At 40.5% G+C, this 18,888-nt stretch overlaps 2 protein-coding genes across 2 annotated transcripts in view; both read left to right on the plus strand.

Moving 5' to 3' along the window:
- pip5k1ca (phosphatidylinositol-4-phosphate 5-kinase, type I, gamma a) overlaps positions 1-7,021 on the plus strand; it is a 43,375-nt gene extending 36,354 nt beyond the window's left edge. The window contains exons 16-19 of the mRNA XM_030728294.1: positions 160-427; positions 2,826-2,894; positions 3,980-4,069; positions 6,418-7,021. Coding sequence (XP_030584154.1) covers positions 160-427; positions 2,826-2,894; positions 3,980-4,069; positions 6,418-6,420 — 430 coding nt within the window. The 3' untranslated portion in view covers positions 6,421-7,021. The remainder of the gene's footprint in view (positions 1-159; positions 428-2,825; positions 2,895-3,979; positions 4,070-6,417) is intronic.
- A 4,982-nt stretch (positions 7,022-12,003) lies between these two features.
- Positions 12,004-17,994, plus strand: LOC115779606 (ras-related protein Rab-11B-like). The gene is made up of 5 exons (XM_030728363.1): positions 12,004-12,163; positions 13,828-14,023; positions 16,132-16,325; positions 16,460-16,540; positions 16,637-17,994. Exons 1-5 carry the CDS (start codon positions 12,124-12,126, stop codon positions 16,780-16,782), a joined length of 657 nt encoding a protein of 218 aa, XP_030584223.1. The 5' UTR covers positions 12,004-12,123; the 3' UTR covers positions 16,783-17,994.
- Positions 17,995-18,888: the final 894 nt, after the last annotated feature.

An 18,888-nucleotide genomic window follows, 5' to 3' on the forward strand; every position in this document is an offset into this window, starting at 1 on the left:
CTTTGACCACTAAGTTACACTCTCCCTGAATCAAAGTAATCTCGTTATGGGTGTCAGAATACATGGGTATAACAGAACTATTAATAGCTAATTTAATGGTGCTATTTGAGACCCTCTGCCTGCGATAATTTTCAAAATCCAACATCTGTTTTTCCACAGTGATGATCAGGAAGTAGCCGGTGCAGAGGCTCAAGACTGCACCGCAGCAGAACCTTCGGGCCCTTTGTCAGCACCCGAGGCTGCGTCATCCACCCCTTCGTCTGCCCTAGCTGCTTCCTCCTCCCCTGTGCCACCCGAGGAGGCCGCATCCAGCCCAAAGGAGGTGGTGGTAGAGGCAGACAGGGCCAGCCAGGTGTCCGGCTCAGGGTGCACCAGTCAGGCTTCAGTCGATGATGATGATGATGTGCCAATCACAGATATCTACTTTGTAAGTACAAACATGCCCTCAGATATGTACAAAAAACACAAAACAGCAGTCATCATCACTTCTCTTATTTTTCAGTTTGGCTTTATTTCTTAGCCATCACATTCAATTCAATTCAGTTTTATTTATATATCGCTAAATCACAACATCAGTCGCCTCACGGCGCTTTATATTGTAAGGTAAAGACCCTGCAGTAATTCCGTCAGGGTCAGTGTTTTGTAACTGAAAAGGCTGAGTTGTATGATGGTGTCCTACAGAGGGGCTAACATCTGGACCACAGAAAAGGAGTGGAGGCTCAGGCTGGTATGGGAAAAGAGTGTGTGCAGTTCTTGTTTGCGGTGTGTGGTGCTTTCAGCTAATTGAAACGTTTTGGGAAATTTGCTTATTTGCTTTCTTGCCCAAAGTAAGTTATAAAACTGATACTTGTTAGAAGGTTTTAATGCTGAGCTTAGTCTGTTGTATTTAGATGTGGGAGTGGGACCAATCTCATCATCTACCTTCAGCAAGGAAGCATATTTCCCAAACACAGGTGTGCACTTTAGTTTGGAGTGTTTGGAGAGTGACCAAAGCGTGTACATCTTCACTTTTTTTGCTCCTGTCTCAAATGATCTTGAGCCAGCCTGCAGAGACACACACACACATACACACAGGATTTTTCAGACTAACATTTAAAGCATTTCCCATTTGCATGTGCTCAGTCCAGCTAAAAGCAGCTGGTACTGTCAGATAGTATTGTTTTGGCAGGTCTAAATGTACCCAAAAGCATAGCTATAAATGAATGTATGAGCATCAGGTGAAGGATGGAGAGTGGAGCCAGTGATCACAGTTACAGATAGAAACGCTCTCACTTGGCCACACTCTGCTGGGTGTCTCCTGTCAGGAATTAAACACCTTCTAATGACCAACAGGTTAGTCTGCGAGCTCCCTCGGTAATTTAACAGCCCTCTCATCTAACGCCTGATTCAGGCTTCAGAAGGAAGAGATCCACTCTGTGTGCACAGCAGCAGGGGGTCTGTAAGCACTGCATGACACAAAGTGATACTATACACATCCTGAAGTGTAACTACAAAGAAACATGCCACAGCCAGAGCGCTCAGAAGGGACTTCATGGAGGGGCAAAGAGCTTGATGTTATATTAGATGCTGATGAAATGCCAACAATGCAAACTAAAGTATAAAAGCTGCACGTATCTTATATAAGGAATATGGTCAAGTACAGTACTCAGTTTGGCCATTCAGCAGCTCAACGTATCGTACTCTGCCCTGCCTCCGACGTCCCACACAGATTGGGTTTGTGCTTGATCGCCCAAACTGCTCTCTCCAATATTAAACGCCTCAGGTGCTGCTCCAGTCCAAGAGCGAGAGACACGTTTCTGAAAAGATTTCTGAGGCGTTTCAGAAGCAACTTTTGAACATGTGAAAATCTGGAGCAGTGGCAGAAATTTCTGTGAAAAAAAAAAATTGGTGCTGTAATATTTGATATCTCTTTAATCTGACTTTCTGCACATTTCGGTTTAGTTATTTCAGCACCACACAGGTATTAGGACTGTAGAGCTTGGTAATGGGAGTTTTAGAGAAAATCAATATAAATCAGATTTCAGTCCTTGTTAACACTTAGACCCTGATTTTTTTTCAAGCAGGAGCAAATTTTCATGTAAACCCAGTTTATCATCTCAAGCCTCTGTTTAATAGTCAGGGTGCTGGAACATCCAGTTGGTGTTAAGGACCCTTTTTATGGCTTTAAATTGTAGATTTTCTACAGATAGAGAGGGAATAAGTGATGCATGAGTTGGCATCATTTGAGCTTTTATATTTCCTCATTAAAAACACAGCACACAGTTTAGCTGTGAGACTAAAAAGAAGTGATTGATTGGGAGTTGTCACTTCATTTGTTCCTTAGAGCTTAGTTTTTAGGATTCACATCTGTACTCTGTATGTTTGTTTTTCTTCTTTTGCCTGCTCTCATTTCTGTTGCCCCTCATATCTACCCGGTTTACCCATTTTACCTCCATACTCAAAAGTCCCATTTTCACCTTCCCCTGTTCAGTCTAGTCTTGAATCTTTCTACTTCACATCTTTTGTTTACTCCCTCCATGTCCTCTCTTTCCTTTTGCATGTTCTCATTACTGAGATTTTCTTCAGAAGTCATATCAAAAGTGGTGAGATAGTAGTGTTGCATGTAAGCGGGAAATGAAAACAGAGGCGGCTGCCAAAAATGTGAATCTGTCTGTCACCACTGACTTCTCTGTCTGTATCTCTGTCTTTTACATTTTCACCTCAGCATGCTTTTTATTTATTTTTTTTTAACGTTTCCTCCTCGCTCCCCTGTCCCTCTACACTCCATGTTGAGCTTTTCATCTGTCTTTGTTTGTCCATCTGTCATGTACCTCTGCTGTTGTCAGTTTCCTGATGGGAGGACCTGGGTGGTCTCTCCTTTCCGACAAAGGAGGAAATGCCAGTCCGGTTGGCCAGTAAGTGAGATAGCGGTAGCCTCGTAAGGAGTAGCAGTTCTTGTTGTTAGGCTAGATATGAGTGCAGTGTTGAGAGGAAACAAGGTTTTCTGGAGTGTCGTGATTTGTGTGATTTATCCACTGATTGAGTTTTTGTGATTAGATTGAAACTAAAGAACAAAACCTGTTCTCAGCAGGTAAAAAAAAAAACGACAGGAAGCTTCTTATTTGACAGTCTTTCTTTTGTATTCATCATCTTTTGAATATTTATTTTTCCTCAGTCACTGACAACTTGCCTCATTCCTCTTCGCACCTGTGTGGTTGGTGTGTTTGTTGCACTGTGCCAAGCTTTGTGTGTGCGTGTAAATGTACATATGCAAGCGAGTGAGTGTATGACATCCACCTCCATCTCTGTTACCAGCACACCGTGTTGCAGCTGCTTCCTTCTCTTAAAGCGCTGGTACCCTGAGAATGAGATCAATGAGGCTTTTTAGAGACCCTAAACAACACTGAGTTCAAACAAACAGCAACACATAGTACAAAAAGCATGTTTGCTTGTTGGAAAAGGAAAAAAAACACCATCTTCTTGCTTTGCTTTGACTGAGGATGCTTTCTGTGTCTGACTGTCCCGGCATCCTGGCTTCCCCCCCCCCGCACCCCCATTCCCACCTCCTCCTTCTCACTCCTCATACTTCCTCCTTGGATGATTTAGTAACTCATCCCGTATTCTGTACACTTTGCTTTGCTCCCCAGGACTTAATCCAAATGTTACAAAACATCAAGACATGTGATTCAGACACACATCACTAATGTTCATCTTGATATTTACATGTTTAACAGCATTTTTTTTTTTTTTTTTGTACAAGATATCAGCATTATGTTTAACTCAGCCAGGATAAACACATCCTTCCCAACACTTTCAGCATTCACACTGTCTCAACAACATTCCTCCTTAATGCATCCCTAATTTTCATTTCCTGTCTTGTCTTTTCTCCTGTGATCTCCTGTGTCTTTCTCTCCTGCCTGCCCCTGCTGCTTGTCTCTGTGCCTCTGGCCTTTCCTCTGTCCCTCTGGCCCCCTCTGCTGTGGTGGGTGTGTAATAACAGCCTCCAGAGGACAGGACCTGGGTGTACTCTCCGCTACACTATGGCTCAGAGTCTAAGGCCCTGCCAGATGGGGATTGGGAAAGAGAGACAGTAAGTGAGATGCATCGGACTAAAATATGAAGCACAGAAAATTCCCTCAGAAGGAATGAAATCTGTTCGGGACCATGTTTGGAGTGATTGTTCAGGGAGGGAAAGATGAGTTGTAATGCTACACTCGGCACGAAGCTTCTACAGTAAATGTAGACAAAGCTTCTCAGGTCCCAGAGTCCATTACTATTTCAAGAGTAGGCTTGGTCTGCGTCCAGAAACCCACCCCTACATTACAGCATTCATTGTTCATTGACAAACGGGTGGAAATGGTCACTGACTGCCTGCGTGATCATTTAGCCATCCTGTGTCCCTCCAACAACAAGCTGCTCAGAGTTTTAACACACACATCCATCGGCTGTGTGAAGCCACTCATGTGTCACCAGACTGCCATGGCTCATTCCACTAAAGCCGTGTAAACTAACCTCGCAGAATTTACATTTTACAGAACATCAAAACCCATTTTCTAATTATTTTGGTCTGGCTGAGGCAATACGATGTGCTCTTTTGAGTTTACTGCATCAGTTTATAAGGTAACAGTTCAAAAACGGCTCTATTTATGTAAATTAGACAAATTAATCATTCAAACTTATACAAATTTAAAGTCGGAAAGGAAATTAGGTCACTTTAACTTGACTTTTTACATTTGGTACGTGTTACATGAGCCGGTTCTTGGCAGGCTGCTTGTCTGCTTTGTTTATATAGCAGCATTTGCCCGTTCTGGAAAGGTGACATTAAGCTTTTTTTTCCAGCTCACTTTGTTTTTCATCTGCTTCTCACACTAGACATTTTTTCACTAGGTACGTCCCAAAAATGTGTTTTTATAAATAACAAAACATGGAAAATAAAATATTTCTTTAAAACATAAAACCTAAACTAAGGATGTTGGGCAGAAATCAAGTAAAAAATGAAAAACAATGATCAGCACATCACACAATGTAGAGCATTAGTTTCTCTTTATTTAATGCACAGTATGTGTGTTTTCTCATTTTTTTCCTTCTTTGGTCCAATTATAAACTCTTTCAATGTGACCTCATCATGTGACTAGAGTCACGTGGACTTAAGATGCAGTATTCTTGTATAATGAAGAGCAGTGATGCTTGAATGTCAGGGTTTTTTTGTTTTTGTGGTGCAAATAAGGCCTCAGTTAGACAAGCCGAGAGACCAGACAGTTTGCTGGCAGTCACCAAGCAAAATTGGTCATAGAGAGGTATACAGTGCTGCACCGAAAACCTCCTTGTGATTGCTTTGGTCACTAGCAGATTGCCACAATTACCCATAGTTTGAAGAACACTTGCCAACTGCTCACCGAGTGGCAGTCAATCTGTGAAAAGTGCAAAGTTGCACCTTTTTAAATGTGTTGGTTGTAGCGGTGTGACACAACTTTTACTCTGAAGGCGAACCCATTTCTGGTTTGCATCTCTTTTCAGATTTCACTACCGCTCGGAGAGTAGTTAGCCAATATGCAGGCGAGTCAGTGTCTTCTATGCAAACTATGGGCAACTGTGGCAATCTCCTAGTGAGCACAATCATCACAAGGAAATTTTCAGTGCAGCGCCCTCTTTGCACCGGATTTCACCTTCCAGCAGCCGCCCGCCAACTGCTCACTGACCAATCTCTAGGCTTGTGTGACTGAGAGCTAAATAAGAGAAAACTGGACACCTGCAGTGAATCTGCCATTGAGTTCCTGTTTTTTTTGTTGAAAGTTAAGCTTAAGCTAAAATGGAAATTTTTTTAACAAATGAAAAAATATATATATATATATATTCTTAGTCACAGTCTCATGCAGGTTATGTTATTGGTAAAAAAAAAAAACAAACAAGAAAAACAAAACAGGTTTTGAGGCTTTCTCTTACAGTTTCATATAAGAAATGTAGAAAGAAATGTCTTTGTCTGTGCTGTTGGCCTTAATGGCTGTTTAACACACATGACTAAAGTGTAAAAAAATGTTAACAGTTTTATTGGAATTGTTTAGCCAATACAGGTAAGAAACACTACAACACTGGTTTCTTAAAGATACAAGAAATCTTTATTATATGTGGGGTTATTGCGGGAAAATCAGATTGCTGTAGCCCAAAGCGAACGCAAACTCCAAACCATGTAGAAACTCTGTTCTCACATAAATGTTTAATACCCAAATTCCTGACTTTACCTGCTATTAAGGAACTCTGCCTGAGCTCACTGTCCTGGCTTCCTGTTTCTGTTTCGTCTATAACTGCACTTTGATGTGATTGCTTAGTGTTTATTATTTCCAAGTAATGAATGAGAGGATACAAGCTGTACACCCAGGGGGGAAATAAAAGGTTTGCACTGTTCTGAAAGCATTAACTCAGTCTGTCTGTGTCCCACAGTAAATCCTGTTTTCTGGCAGAGAAGAGTGAGTGAACATCTCAGCGGAGAGGACTCATCAGTCTGAAGTCCAGACGTCAGTGGCAGCAGCGCGATCTCTGTCTGAACCAAGATTTTAAACATGCATACAGAAACACACAGAGGAAAAAGTGACTTGAGTTCCAGAGAGGAAAAAAAAAATCCTGACATTGATGATATCACTGGTTTTCAACCATCCCTGCCTTTCACCCTTGACAAATGAATTACATCAATTTAATAAATAGGTGTATGTGTGACATAGTGTGTATAAGTATGTATGTACTCTTCTATGTTTGACATACACAAAAGATGATAACTTTTGGTCCTGTTTCACACAAGCGCAGCCCTCCAGCTGACTCTTTTTTCCCACTGAATCTGCAGCGAGAGGAGCTGCTGGGTCTGGGAAGATTTTTTTTATTCAGGATATCCTTAATGTTACAAAGTAGATTTTCTCTACATTTGGCGCATGGTGGCGCAGTGGTTAGCACTGCTGCCTCACAGTTAGAATACCATCTGGAAGGCCTGGGTTCAATTCCACCTTGGCCCAGGCCTCTCCCTCTCTCTGTGTGGAGTTTGCATGTTCTCCCTGGGTACTCTGGTTTCCTCCCACATTCCAAAGACATGCACTTTCTGGGGTTAGGTTAATTGACTACTCTAAATTTCCCATAGGTGTGAATGAGAGTGTGAGTGTGAAAGGTTGTTTGTCTCTCTGTGTTAGCCCTGTGACAGGCTGGCGACCTGTTCAGGGTGTACCCTGAACAGTTAACAGGATAAGCTCCCCGAGCCTCCTTTGCCACATGCAGATTTAAGTGGGAATGCCGGTGATGCTGGAGGGCTCTGCCTGCACTCACAGAACAGGAGTTACAGTAAAAACCATGTGCAGTCAATCAAAGCAGAACATCTGGACATCTCTGTCATCCTTTCTGGTGGTGAAAAGATGCAGTTTACTTCTTAGAGGAAAGAATAAAAAAAATAATTATTTGCAGCAAAACTAAAACTTAAATCCTTTTGCTACATTTTTATTTCTGAACTTTTCTTCAGCTGTTTTTACTACTGTAAACCTGTTGGTCTGTTTGTATTTCATTGTAATGTTCACTGTTGGTACTTTTCACTCGCTTTTTTTTTTTTTTAAAACTGCATCCAAAGACTTTATTTTTGTTTTGATAATTTCTTCACTGCAGCTTTTTCAGTTTTTTGTTCCCTGGGTTCTCTTTTTTTTAACAACTGTTTTTTCATGTATTGTAATTCAGTGTTATTTTTCACTACACTACATCCCGTTTTCAAGTAGCTGAGGGTGATGACTTTTTTCCTTCAAACTAGAAGGCATCAATTACAATGCTGAGGCAGCAGATATTGTCATTCTAATAATTTTCACGTCTATACAATGTCTTCCAGTGTTGCCCTACTTCTGGATAGATGCACAGGGATCATTTGTAACAACAGAATCAGCATATTGGCAACATTTCCTCATGTTAAGAAATCCGGAACATTTCCAATGTTTGTAGATGTAACAGAGCACCAGTTGTAGTGTTTGCAGTCGATATCGTAGCTCTTACCTGTATACTCCGATGAACACAGTACGCGTGGACTTGGTGAGACACAGCAGTTTGTGAATGGGTTGAATGTCGTTTGCGCTCATTAAGAGGACCTGAAGATGAACTTGTGGTAGAGGCCAAATAAACACTCGTTACATTATCCAGAAGTCATATTTTCCCGTTTTTAGGTAAGAGTTTCTGTTCATACATGCTGATATTTAGACAGTATTTATTTTAGGATTGTGTGTGTGTGTGAGGGAGCAAGTGTGTGCGTGCATGTGTCTGTGACATCAATCACAGTCATTGTATGTGTAGTGTTTACTGTAGTCTCTCTGTAGCTGACATCTTATGACTTACATCTTATAGACAACGATGTTTTTTCAAAAATAACTCCAGGCAGTTTCTTCAGTTTGTTGGTACCTTTCTATGTGTGTTTGTGTGTAAGGGAGGACACATCAATGTCAGACGTTGTAAAATAGAAATCAGTTTGTTCTCATGATGTGCAGTGGCCAGTTGTAATCAGTTTGCTGTTGTTCATCAGATGAAGACCATAGCAGCAATATTTTGTACAGTTTAGCTTTTATTTTAATTGCCTTATTGAGAAATTTTACATGTAGGTCTGTTTATATTTTTTTTTCACTTGTGCTGTAATATTTATTTTTCTTTCTCATAGTTGTGCTCCTGAGAATGTGTACATAAAACTATAAATACATATATAAAGATATACAAATATATTTTCCATTTGAATCGGAAAATATTATTTTTATTTGGTTTCATTTTTGCTGCTGGGCAAGAAATGATTGCGATCTACATGATTTACTGTACCATATTCTTCAGTGTGTTTATTGAGATGCAGCTGCTGTATATTTATGGTCTACAAAACCACAGCTGTGTCTTTGTATCCAAAGCAGGCAGGTTTGTGGGGTTTAATGTACATGCAGATCAATAGGGATTCTTCCAACTGTTCAGCTGTGTTGTGTGTGTTTTCAAATCGCTGTGTGCCCTCATCCAATAGGGAGAGTCCTTTACAGAGACATAAGCATGATTTCAAAATGAATATGCATATCAAAAATGTGTATTTATGTATATCTGTGTAAATTCATCTATTTATACATGAGGATAAATAGATGGCTGTGTGTGTGTGTGTGTTTGGACTCAATCAGAATGAATACAAAATAAAGCAGTTCTATGAATTGTTGTCCGTGGAGATCATGTCATGTTATATTCTTGCTGGTTCTTTGTTGGGTTCTCCTTTCAGCTGCTCCCTTTAGAGTTTGCCACAGCAGACCATCTACTGCCATCTCATCTTATCCCCAGCATCCTCCTCTGACACACCAACCATCTACATGTCTTCCTTCACTACATCTATGACCGTTCTCTGGGGACTTCCTCTTTTCTTCCTGCCTGGCATCTCCACCTTCAACATCCTTTGTCCAGTATTACCACTATCCTTCTTCTGCACATGTCCAAACCATCTCAACCTTGCATCTCTAACTTTCTCTCCAAGCTGCTCAACCTGAGCTGCCCCTCAGATCTGCTAATTTCTAATCTTGTCCGTTCTGGTCACTCCAAATGAGCATCTTCAACTCTGCCACCTCCAGCTTGGCCTCCTGTCTTTTTGTCAGTCTCACTGTCTCCATACCATACATCATAGCAGGTCTCACTACCATCTTGTAAACCTTCCCTTTCACACTTGCTGCTCTCCTTCTGTCACGCTTCTCTTCATCTGCTCCAGCCTGCCTACCTTCTCTTCTTCACTTCTCTTATGTCTATCCGTTGCTTTGGATGGTTGACCCCAGTTATTTGAGCTCATCCACCTTCACTACTTCTATTCCTTTCAGCTTCACAGTTGCACCCGTCTCCCTCTCGTTCACGCACATGCATTCTGTATTTGCTTCTACTGACTTTCATTAATTTTCTATCCAGAGCATACCTCCAGGTTCTCTTCCACTTGCTCCCTACTTTCACTGTTGTCTGCAAATGTCATGATCCATGGAAACTCCTGTGTGAACTCATCTGTTAGTCTGTCCATCACCACTTTAAACAAGAACGGGCTCAAAGCTAGTCCCTTATGTAACAGCTCACCACTGTCTTCATATGTTCTGCACCAACCCCCTTCTCTCCTAACAAAATAATCATATCATGTAACATGGAAATGAGAATTTGACCATTTTGCATTAACCTGTACCACTGACTTCACAAATCATTAAGAATAATTAAATACTTTAGACCAAGAGAGTAAAACTCATTTCACTTTATGGGTCACAGCCAGCTCAATTTGATCTCCAGTGAGCTGGACCAGAAAAGCAATTTCATATCATAATCTATCCTATGCATAAAAATAAATAAACATGCCAAACTTGTCTCTGAAAATGATATCTTACAAACAATCCCTTTAAAAACCCGTGATGAACAGCCTCTCAAGAAAAATATGTCTCAGTTTTACCACAGAAAGCGATGATTTAAAGAAATTAAATAGCATGACCCCTTGACTTAAACATCACACCTCTTTTTGATCGTAAGACCATAGGTAATGTCTTCATCAGTACCATGGCTGTAAAACAAACAATAACTCAGACCTCTGGCTCAGATAAAACTCAGATCCTAGCAGCACAGTGCTTCCTTTGCAAATTTACATTTTGAAAAGCCATCCATTGGGTCAGACTGAATCCTTTACTGGGCTGGTTCTGGCTTATAGGCAATGTGTTTAACACTGCTGCACAAGACCCCATAATTTAGCATAATAAAATGAACACTGAAGGGCCACAGAACAAGTAGGTAAACCTGAAATGTGCCCCGTATCAAGCATCTAGTGTTTGTGTGGGTTCACTATCATTTACAGATGATTAGTTATTCTACCAAATGTGTTTGCTTTCACCAAAGCTAAAGGTTTCATCGCTTTAAGCAGGGCAGGCTTGATTATTGTTACAGAGTGTTATGAATATGGCCACTTGGTGGTGATCTCAGCATTTTTAGAGATATTTTGCTCTGGATCAAAGTGGCCAGACCAAACTTTAACGTCATTCAGGTAGTTATCTTAAAAAAGCCATGAATGTGGCTGTAGAAAGCAGGAGAGAGGGTAAATTTGCACATGCAAAAGCAGAAAGCTGGAAAAGTCACGAGGCCATTCGAGATAATCCCTTTAACCTCTTTAACCCAGCCCTTTTAATATAATGTCCTTCCCTATCAGTACAACACCATCTGTGCCAAGGACAATGGCCACAGAGCAGCAGGCACACCTGAGTATACTCTCAAATCCACCTTTACCTATAAATGTAAGAATATGAATAATAATTGTATCATCAGCTGGCTGGGCTGGAGAACATCCACTCAAGTAAAAAAAATACTGAGAAGAAGTATTTACAGCCTGTACCTCAGATCTTTTTAAAGTGGGGGGGAAAAAAAATTCTCAAAACTTAGTAAAATATGTTTTAGCACTACTTAAAGGGACTTTTAAATCAAATGCCTAATCTTTCCTGAACTTCTTCAGAATTGCCCAAGACAAATTATATCGTAAGAAACTCAAACCACTAAAAACAAAACTGAAATTAGTTTTTAAACAATAAAAACTAAACTGAGCAAACACGCCTCTAGACACTAGCCGAAATTCATTAAAATAATGAAAAAATACTGTTTTATTTTTATGTTCTATGTGTTATGTTGTTCCCAATACAGCTAAAGTTTAATTTATAGTCAGTTAATTTCCTAATTTACTTTCCGAATAATGAATTCTTTATCCACACAAAGTATCTTATTTTTAGTACAGTAGGGGTTTTCCCTCTTAATAAATACTACGCAATACAAAAACAAGTCCCTCGTGTGTTGCTCAATCTACAACCGACAAAACTATAAACGGGGAACGGGGGGGCGTCAACGAGCGCTGAAGCGACCGATTAGGAGAACAAAAGGTGCGACGGCAATCGTGTTTTTTGAAGGTGCACAATGATTGGCCGGCATTTTCAAAGCACTTATATGATTGGCTAATTTATCTGTCAGTCAATGAGATTAACTTTTCAATTGGTCTAACTCGAAGTTGCTAAACTCACGTGCCTTTCCTCTTCCTAGAAGGCGGTGCCTGTTTGGTTGTTACCTCCTGGTGAAGGGGTTGTTGTTGTTAGTGTGGAAGTTTAAAAAAGAAAAAAGAAGTCCTCTAAAATGGGAGCCCGAGATGATGAATACGATTACTTGTTCAAAGGTGAGTTTATCTCTGAAGGGAGATGAATGTCAGCAGCTTGGTCCTCCTTGATATGGCTGTCGGTAACAACAGGAGCAACTGAGGAAGTCGGCGTTAAAGCTAAAGTTAGCTCCACTCGTAGCAAACTGGTAAACGATGAAACGATAGATACTGAAAAAAACCCAACGCTGCTGGAGATAAACGTTTGGAAATTCAGTGATTAAGTCTGCATTACTTATCTTTAGGATACATCTTATCCCAGCGAGCGAGTGAGTGAGTGAGTTTAGATTAGAGACAGCAGCTATTTAGCTGCTTAAAGTGCATAAGTAGCTAGCGGCTAACAACATAGCGACTTTATTAGTTTGAAGTTAATTGAAACCTCCTCATTTTCTTATTATTATTCAGCTATAAAACACACGTTACTTATTGAACCAAATAATTTGCTGATAACGACCTCGACTCTGCCTAAAATGAAAAATTGTCCTTCTATGTATTGATATTTATCAGACTTCTTTGCCATCACAGTAGTATTAAAGGAAGTATGTTAGCAGTGAAGGGGAGGTGCATAAACCAATGTCAAATTCTTTAAGAAATACTGGACTAAAGTCAATATAGTTGGACGTTACCGTAACTTTTTAAGTATTAAGAAAAATAGGAGCCATACAGTGAAGCTATGATATGATGATGATGATGATGATGATGATGAGTAAGCAGCAGCATGGCTTCATGCCCAGGCCACTAAAGATGTTTGCTTTCAAAGTATTGAAGGAGAAATACAGAGGTCAGGCAGAGTTGCACTGTCTTTGTGGATGTAGAGAAAGCATTTGATAGGGCACCAAGAGAGGAACTGCGGTACTGCATGAGGAAGTCAAGAGTGGCAGAGAAGTATGTGAGGGTGGTGCAGGACATGAATGAGGACAGCGAGTCAGTGGTGAGGTGTGTGGTAGGAGTGATAGATAGGTTGAAGGTGAGGGTGGGATTACAACAGGGATGGACCCTGAGGAGCTTCTTGTTTCTAGTGGTGATGGACAGACTGACAGATGAGGTGAGGCAGGAGTCTCCATGTTGCAGACAACATTGTGATCTGTAGTGAGACTAGGGAGCAGGTGGAAGTGTGCTTTGGAGAGAAGAATGAAAGTCAGAAAGAAAATGTATTTGTGTGAATGAGAGGAAAACAGATGAAAAGGTGAACATACCTGGGGTCAACCACCCAAAGCAATGGCACAAGAGACCGCAAGCAGAATGGAGTGGGTGAAGACGAGTGTTAGGGTTGATTTGTGACAGAAGGATAGCAGCAAGAGCGAAAGGAAAGGAGGATGCTAGGGATAGGGTGACATGGAGGCAGATGATCTGCTGTGGAGAACCCTAAAGGGAGCAGCTGAAAGAAGAATGAGACTAGATATTACAATATAAATACAACACTTCTTGTTATGTAGACATGCTTTTTTCAAACATTTGCACCAAAACCTCCTGTGATGCTTGTTGCATTGACAAGTTTGACTGAAAAATTCTAGTCTGGGTTGACTGTGCAATGTAAAAGTGGTATGGTAGACCACTCACACAGGAGATCTCCTGTTTGTTTGTTTGTTTGTTTGTGTGTGTGTGTGTGTGTGTGTGTGTGTGTGTGTGTGTGTGTGTGTGTGTGTGTGTGTGTGTGTGTTTGTGTGTGTGTATTTTGGTTCTAGTTGTACTAATCGGAGACTCTGGAGTCGGGAAAAGTAATCTGCTGTCCCGTTTCACAAGAAATGAGTTCAACCTGGAGAGCAAGAGCACCATTGGGGTGGAGTTTGCCACCCGAAGCATCCAGGTGGACGGCAAGACAATAAAGGCTCAAATCTGGGACACAGCTGGGCAGGAGCGCTACAGAGCCATCACCTCAGCGTGAGTTGGTGTTGGTGTATGCACTACTTATTGTGTTATCAGTAATAGTTATTTATAGGGTAACATTTACATGCTTGGACACATATGTACAGTGGGGAAAATAGGTATTTGATAGACTGACGATTTTTTAAGTTTTCCCACCTACAAAGAATGGAGAGGTTTGTAATTTTTATCATAGGTACATTTCAACTGTGAGACACAGAATCTTTAAAAAAAAAAAAAATCTAGAAAATGGCATTGTATGATTTTTTTTTTTTTTTTAATTAATCAATTTTCACCTTATAGCATGAAATAAGTATTTGATCACCTACCAATCAGCAAGAATTCTGGCTCCCACAGACCTGTTCGTTTTTCTTTAAGGAGCCCTCCTATTCTGCACTAATTACCTGTATTAATTGCACTTATTTGAACTCGTTACCTGTATAAAAGACACCTGTCCACACACTCAATCAGTCACACTCCAACCTCTCCACCATGCCCAAGACCAAAGAGCTATCTAAGGGATAAAATTGTAGACTTGCACAAGGCTGGGATGGACTACAGGACAACAGGCAAGCAGCTTGGTGAGAAGGCAACAACTGTTGGCGAGATTATTAGAAAATGGAAGAAACACAAGATGACTGTCAATCTTCCTCAGTCTGGGGCTCAATTCAAAATCTCACCTTGTGGGGTAAGGATGATTCTGAGAAAGATCAGGAATCACGGGGGGACCTGGTCAATGACCTGAAGTGAGCTGGGACCACAGTCTCAAAGATGACTGTTAGTAACACACTATGTTGTCGTGGATTAAAGTCCTGCAGGGCACGCAAGGTCCCCCTGCTTATGTGAAGTTTGGCAATGAACATCTGGATGATCCAGAGGAGGCATGAGAGAAGGTTATGTGGTCAGATGAGACCAAAATAGAGCCTTTTGGTATCAACTCCATATGCCCTGTTTGGAGGAAGAGGAAGAAGGATGCATACAACCCCAAAAACACCATCCCAACCATGAAGAATGGGGTGGAAACATCATACTTTGGGGGGTGTTTTTCTGCAGAGGAGAGAGGACTACTGCACTATATTGAAGGGAGGATGGATGGGGTCATGTATAATGAGATTTTGGCCAACAACTTCCTTCCCTCACTAAAAGCATTCAAGATGGGTCGTGACTGGGTCTTCCAGCATGACAATGACCCAAAACACACAGCCAAGGCAACTAAGGAGTGGCTCTGTAAGAAGCATTTCAAGGTCCTGGAGTGGCCTAGCCAGTCTCCAAACCTGAACCCAATAGAAAATCTTTGTAGGGAACTGAAATTCAATGTGTCCCAGGAACAGCCCCAAAACCTGTAAGGAGCCGTCGGCAAAAAATCCCTGCTGCAGTGGGTACAAACTTTGTCAAGAACTACAGGAAACATCTGACCTCTGTAATTTCACACAAAGGTTTCTGTACCAAATATTAAGTTCTGTTTTCTATTGTATCAAATACTAGTTCATGCAATATAATGCTAATTATTTAAAAAATCATACAATGTGATTTTCTGAATCTTTTTTTAAGATTCTGTCTCTCACAGTTGAAGTGTACCTACGATGAAAATTACAGACCTGTGTCTTTAGTAACTGTGGCTGAGTAGTGCTTGTTTGAGCCCCTTAGGGTATCAGACCCGAGGATTTGTGACAAACTCAATCTCCTGTTTTAAATTCCAACTTTACATCCAACTATTTTACATAATTTCCCAAGTTTCTTTTGCTCTCAGGAATCATGAAGAATTTGTTCATCACCAAAGAGGAAACATTTTGTACATGTTGCTTAAATGTGTAAAAAGTTGTGAAAATAATACAAGAATGTAATCAAGATAAAGTGCAATACAGGATTTCTTGCTGGACAGGCTGGAGTCGTGTGGAGTCAGATTGGCAGCACTGTTTGCTTGTTAGTTTTTTAACAAAAACAGCAAGCCATCGACTCTTTCCAGGCCACTCTTTGCTTTATTCCTGTTGCAAAAGGTTTCTTGAAGCTGTCAGTGGCAATTATGGACTGCCTCTTTGAGAACATACATTCACAAAAGTCCTGCCGATTCCTCTCTTTCACCATTAGCTTATTATCTTCATCTCCATCATCATCATCTCCATCAGGTATTATCGGGGTGCAGTCGGGGCTCTCCTAGTTTACGATATTGCCAAACACCTGACGTATGAGAATGTGGACCGCTGGCTGAAGGAGCTGAGGGACCACGCTGACAACAACATCGTCATTATGTTGGTTGGAAACAAGAGCGACCTCCGACATCTCAGAGCCGTGCCCACTGATGAAGCCCGAGCATTTGCAGGTAAATTGTTGAATGTCCTTTGTATTGCTTGGTAAAGGAGCACTCAAAGTAGCGACTTCTTAACATCTTAAATTACTGTAAAATAAACCTTTTATCCTCCTTTTTTTTTTTTTTTTTTTTTTTTGGAACCTCAGAAAAGAACACTCTTTCGTTTATTGAAACTTCAGCCTTGGACTCCACTAACGTAGAAGAAGCATTCAAGAGCATTCTCACGGGTAAGATGAGGGAAATTAAAATAAAGTGTGAACTTTACTTTAACTTCAAGGTAACCTACTGTCAGATTTTCCTTTCATCATTGCTTTCTCTCCTAGAAATCTACCGCATCGTCTCTCAGAAGCAAATATCAGACAGATCTGGACACGAAGATTCTCCAGGCAACAATGTAGTGGACATAAGTGTCCCCCCAACCATGGACGGGCAGAAGGGCAATAAACTCCCTTGCTGCCAAAGCCTGTGACCCTCATATTTTCTTTTCCTGGTTGACTTTGTGTCAGTGTTTTCTGTATTCCCCTCTACTGTCAGGATGCTGTCACTTTGCCCTTGTGGGTTCAGAAGTGTTTGACACAGAGACTCTTAGATTTGATATTCCTTTTTGCTGTTTTCTTTGTTTGCCTGCGTCTCATGTAAAAAGAACCTGTCTAAAATATGAAGACTGAGAAGAAAAACAATTGTAAGGCTGTTAAGCTATTAACTACACTCTTTTTAATTCACTAGATGATGATCCTATTGACCCACTCCTGTTGAAGGAATGGTGAGGGATCAGTAGGCCTGCTTATCAGTGCTCAGAGTTGTTTCTACTTGCTTCCTTTTTTCAGCCTGATCTGCTACAGTGGAATCGCATTTTCATGTCGGTTTGACCTGATTCTGCCTGTCTTGCGATGCGGGTGTAGAAGAGGCGATGAGAGGAAGGTTTGTTTGGAGTGCTGATGTGTAGTCTGTCAAGAGTTTCTGGTTGCCTCTTTAATTTTAATTTTCCTCTTTTGAGCTGTGTGCCCACTCTGGCATGAAATTAGTATGAGCTGGGGACCAGACTGGCTATGACTGACTGACTCATTATAGGCAAGCATGAAACACATGACATATTGTGTGCGTGCGTGCGTGCGTGTGTGTGTGTGCGTGTGCTTGTGCGTGTGCGAGCACATGCAAGAGTCTTTCTTCACAAACATACCAAAGGAAATGGATGCAATCAGATTCAATTTTGGGGAATCTCATTTCAAAATGTTCAAGGATGCTACGATTGCAGATGATTGCTAACGGGTCCAGGCTATTTTCAACAAATGTGTAATGCTCCACACAAGTTGCATTGTTATAAATTGTGGTGCATGATTTATTACCTGTGAAATCAGAGAATTGGGCTTTTGTTCCTCTCTTGAGTTAGCTAAGGTCAAACTCCAATTTCAAAATCAGATTATTTTTTGCACTAGATTCCAGTCATTTCAGTGGAACAGATCACTTTATATAAGGGGCTTAAAGTCTTTTTCAGGTAACATTTTCCTTGTGGTTATAAGGAAAAAGGTGTTGCACTAGAAGTTGCAACATTTCTGTACTAAATCAGCTGTTGCTGTCACTGAATGTGCTGTCTGTTGAACGGAAATTGAGAAATGTGTGTAATCTCAGAACAAATTTAATGGAAAGCCAATAAATAAACACTCCCCGCTTAATGCTTTCAGTCCAGCCACATTGTTTTTTTTTTTAGCTGAGAAAACTGAACTGAAAATCAGAAAAGCAAATTTTGTTTTCACACTTGAGTGAAAATCTTTCTTTTTTTTCCACCCATCTGGTTGAAGCGCTGTCATGCATTAGCTCTTCATTAAAAAGCATCTCAGACATTTCCTTAAATGTGAAAGGAATTTGAGCAAATATAACCTTGTTTAGCTACTTTTGCATTACACGGGAAAGTACTGAATCATAAATAAACCCGATCCACATGACCAATATGGCAGACAGTTATTTTTGGATGTCTTACTCTCTTAGTTTACTCATACCTTAAGCTGCTGGGTCATTTTAATTGTTAACAGATGGCTTGTAGTGGCTTTTCCGGTGTATGGGATCATTTAACAAACCAACTTTTGAAAATGTATATATTATAAATTTCTGTTTTCTTAAAAAAAAAAAACATTTAGGACCTTACGTTTATTCCTGCTTTTATCCGAAATATAATCACATTTCATGTAGTTTTTATTTCTTGTAAATATTTCTAGTATAAAAATAACAAATCAACCCAACCTCATTCAAACAGCAAAAAGTCAGTTTTGGGGCCTCTTATTTCATGCTACTACCTTTCAGTACAAAAATACCAGATAGACCTTAGTACAGGTTCCTGTTTGTACATGTAGTTAAAAATAATTGTTTCTAGAGAACAATAAACCTGACACTGTGTGCGCCCACCTCCTCTCCACCTTGACAACCTTGGCGAAATACATTGGTATTTAAAAACGGGAAACGAGGTGACTAAAATAACTGGGGTTTTTAATACTTGGATGAAACTCCTTTGCAGTGAATGACTGTTTAAAGTCTAAAGCCTTGGACATCGCTAAATGCTGCATAAGTGGGCCTTTATGCA

Source organism: Archocentrus centrarchus, chromosome 4 (genome assembly GCF_007364275.1).
Source record: "Archocentrus centrarchus isolate MPI-CPG fArcCen1 chromosome 4, fArcCen1, whole genome shotgun sequence".
Taxonomy (NCBI): Eukaryota; Metazoa; Chordata; class Actinopteri; order Cichliformes; family Cichlidae; genus Archocentrus; species Archocentrus centrarchus.

Bases quoted from the DNA above. Each gene is read 5' to 3' on its own strand.
- LOC115779606 (XM_030728363.1), top strand. From the start codon at position 12,124: ATGGGAGCCCGAGATGATGAATACGATTACTTGTTCAAAG. The intron at 12,164-13,827 runs GTGAGTTTATCT...TTTTGGTTCTAG, and splicing joins ATACGATTACTTGTTCAAAG to TTGTACTAATCGGAGACTCT. The intron at 14,024-16,131 runs GTGAGTTGGTGT...CATCTCCATCAG, and splicing joins TACAGAGCCATCACCTCAGC to GTATTATCGGGGTGCAGTCG.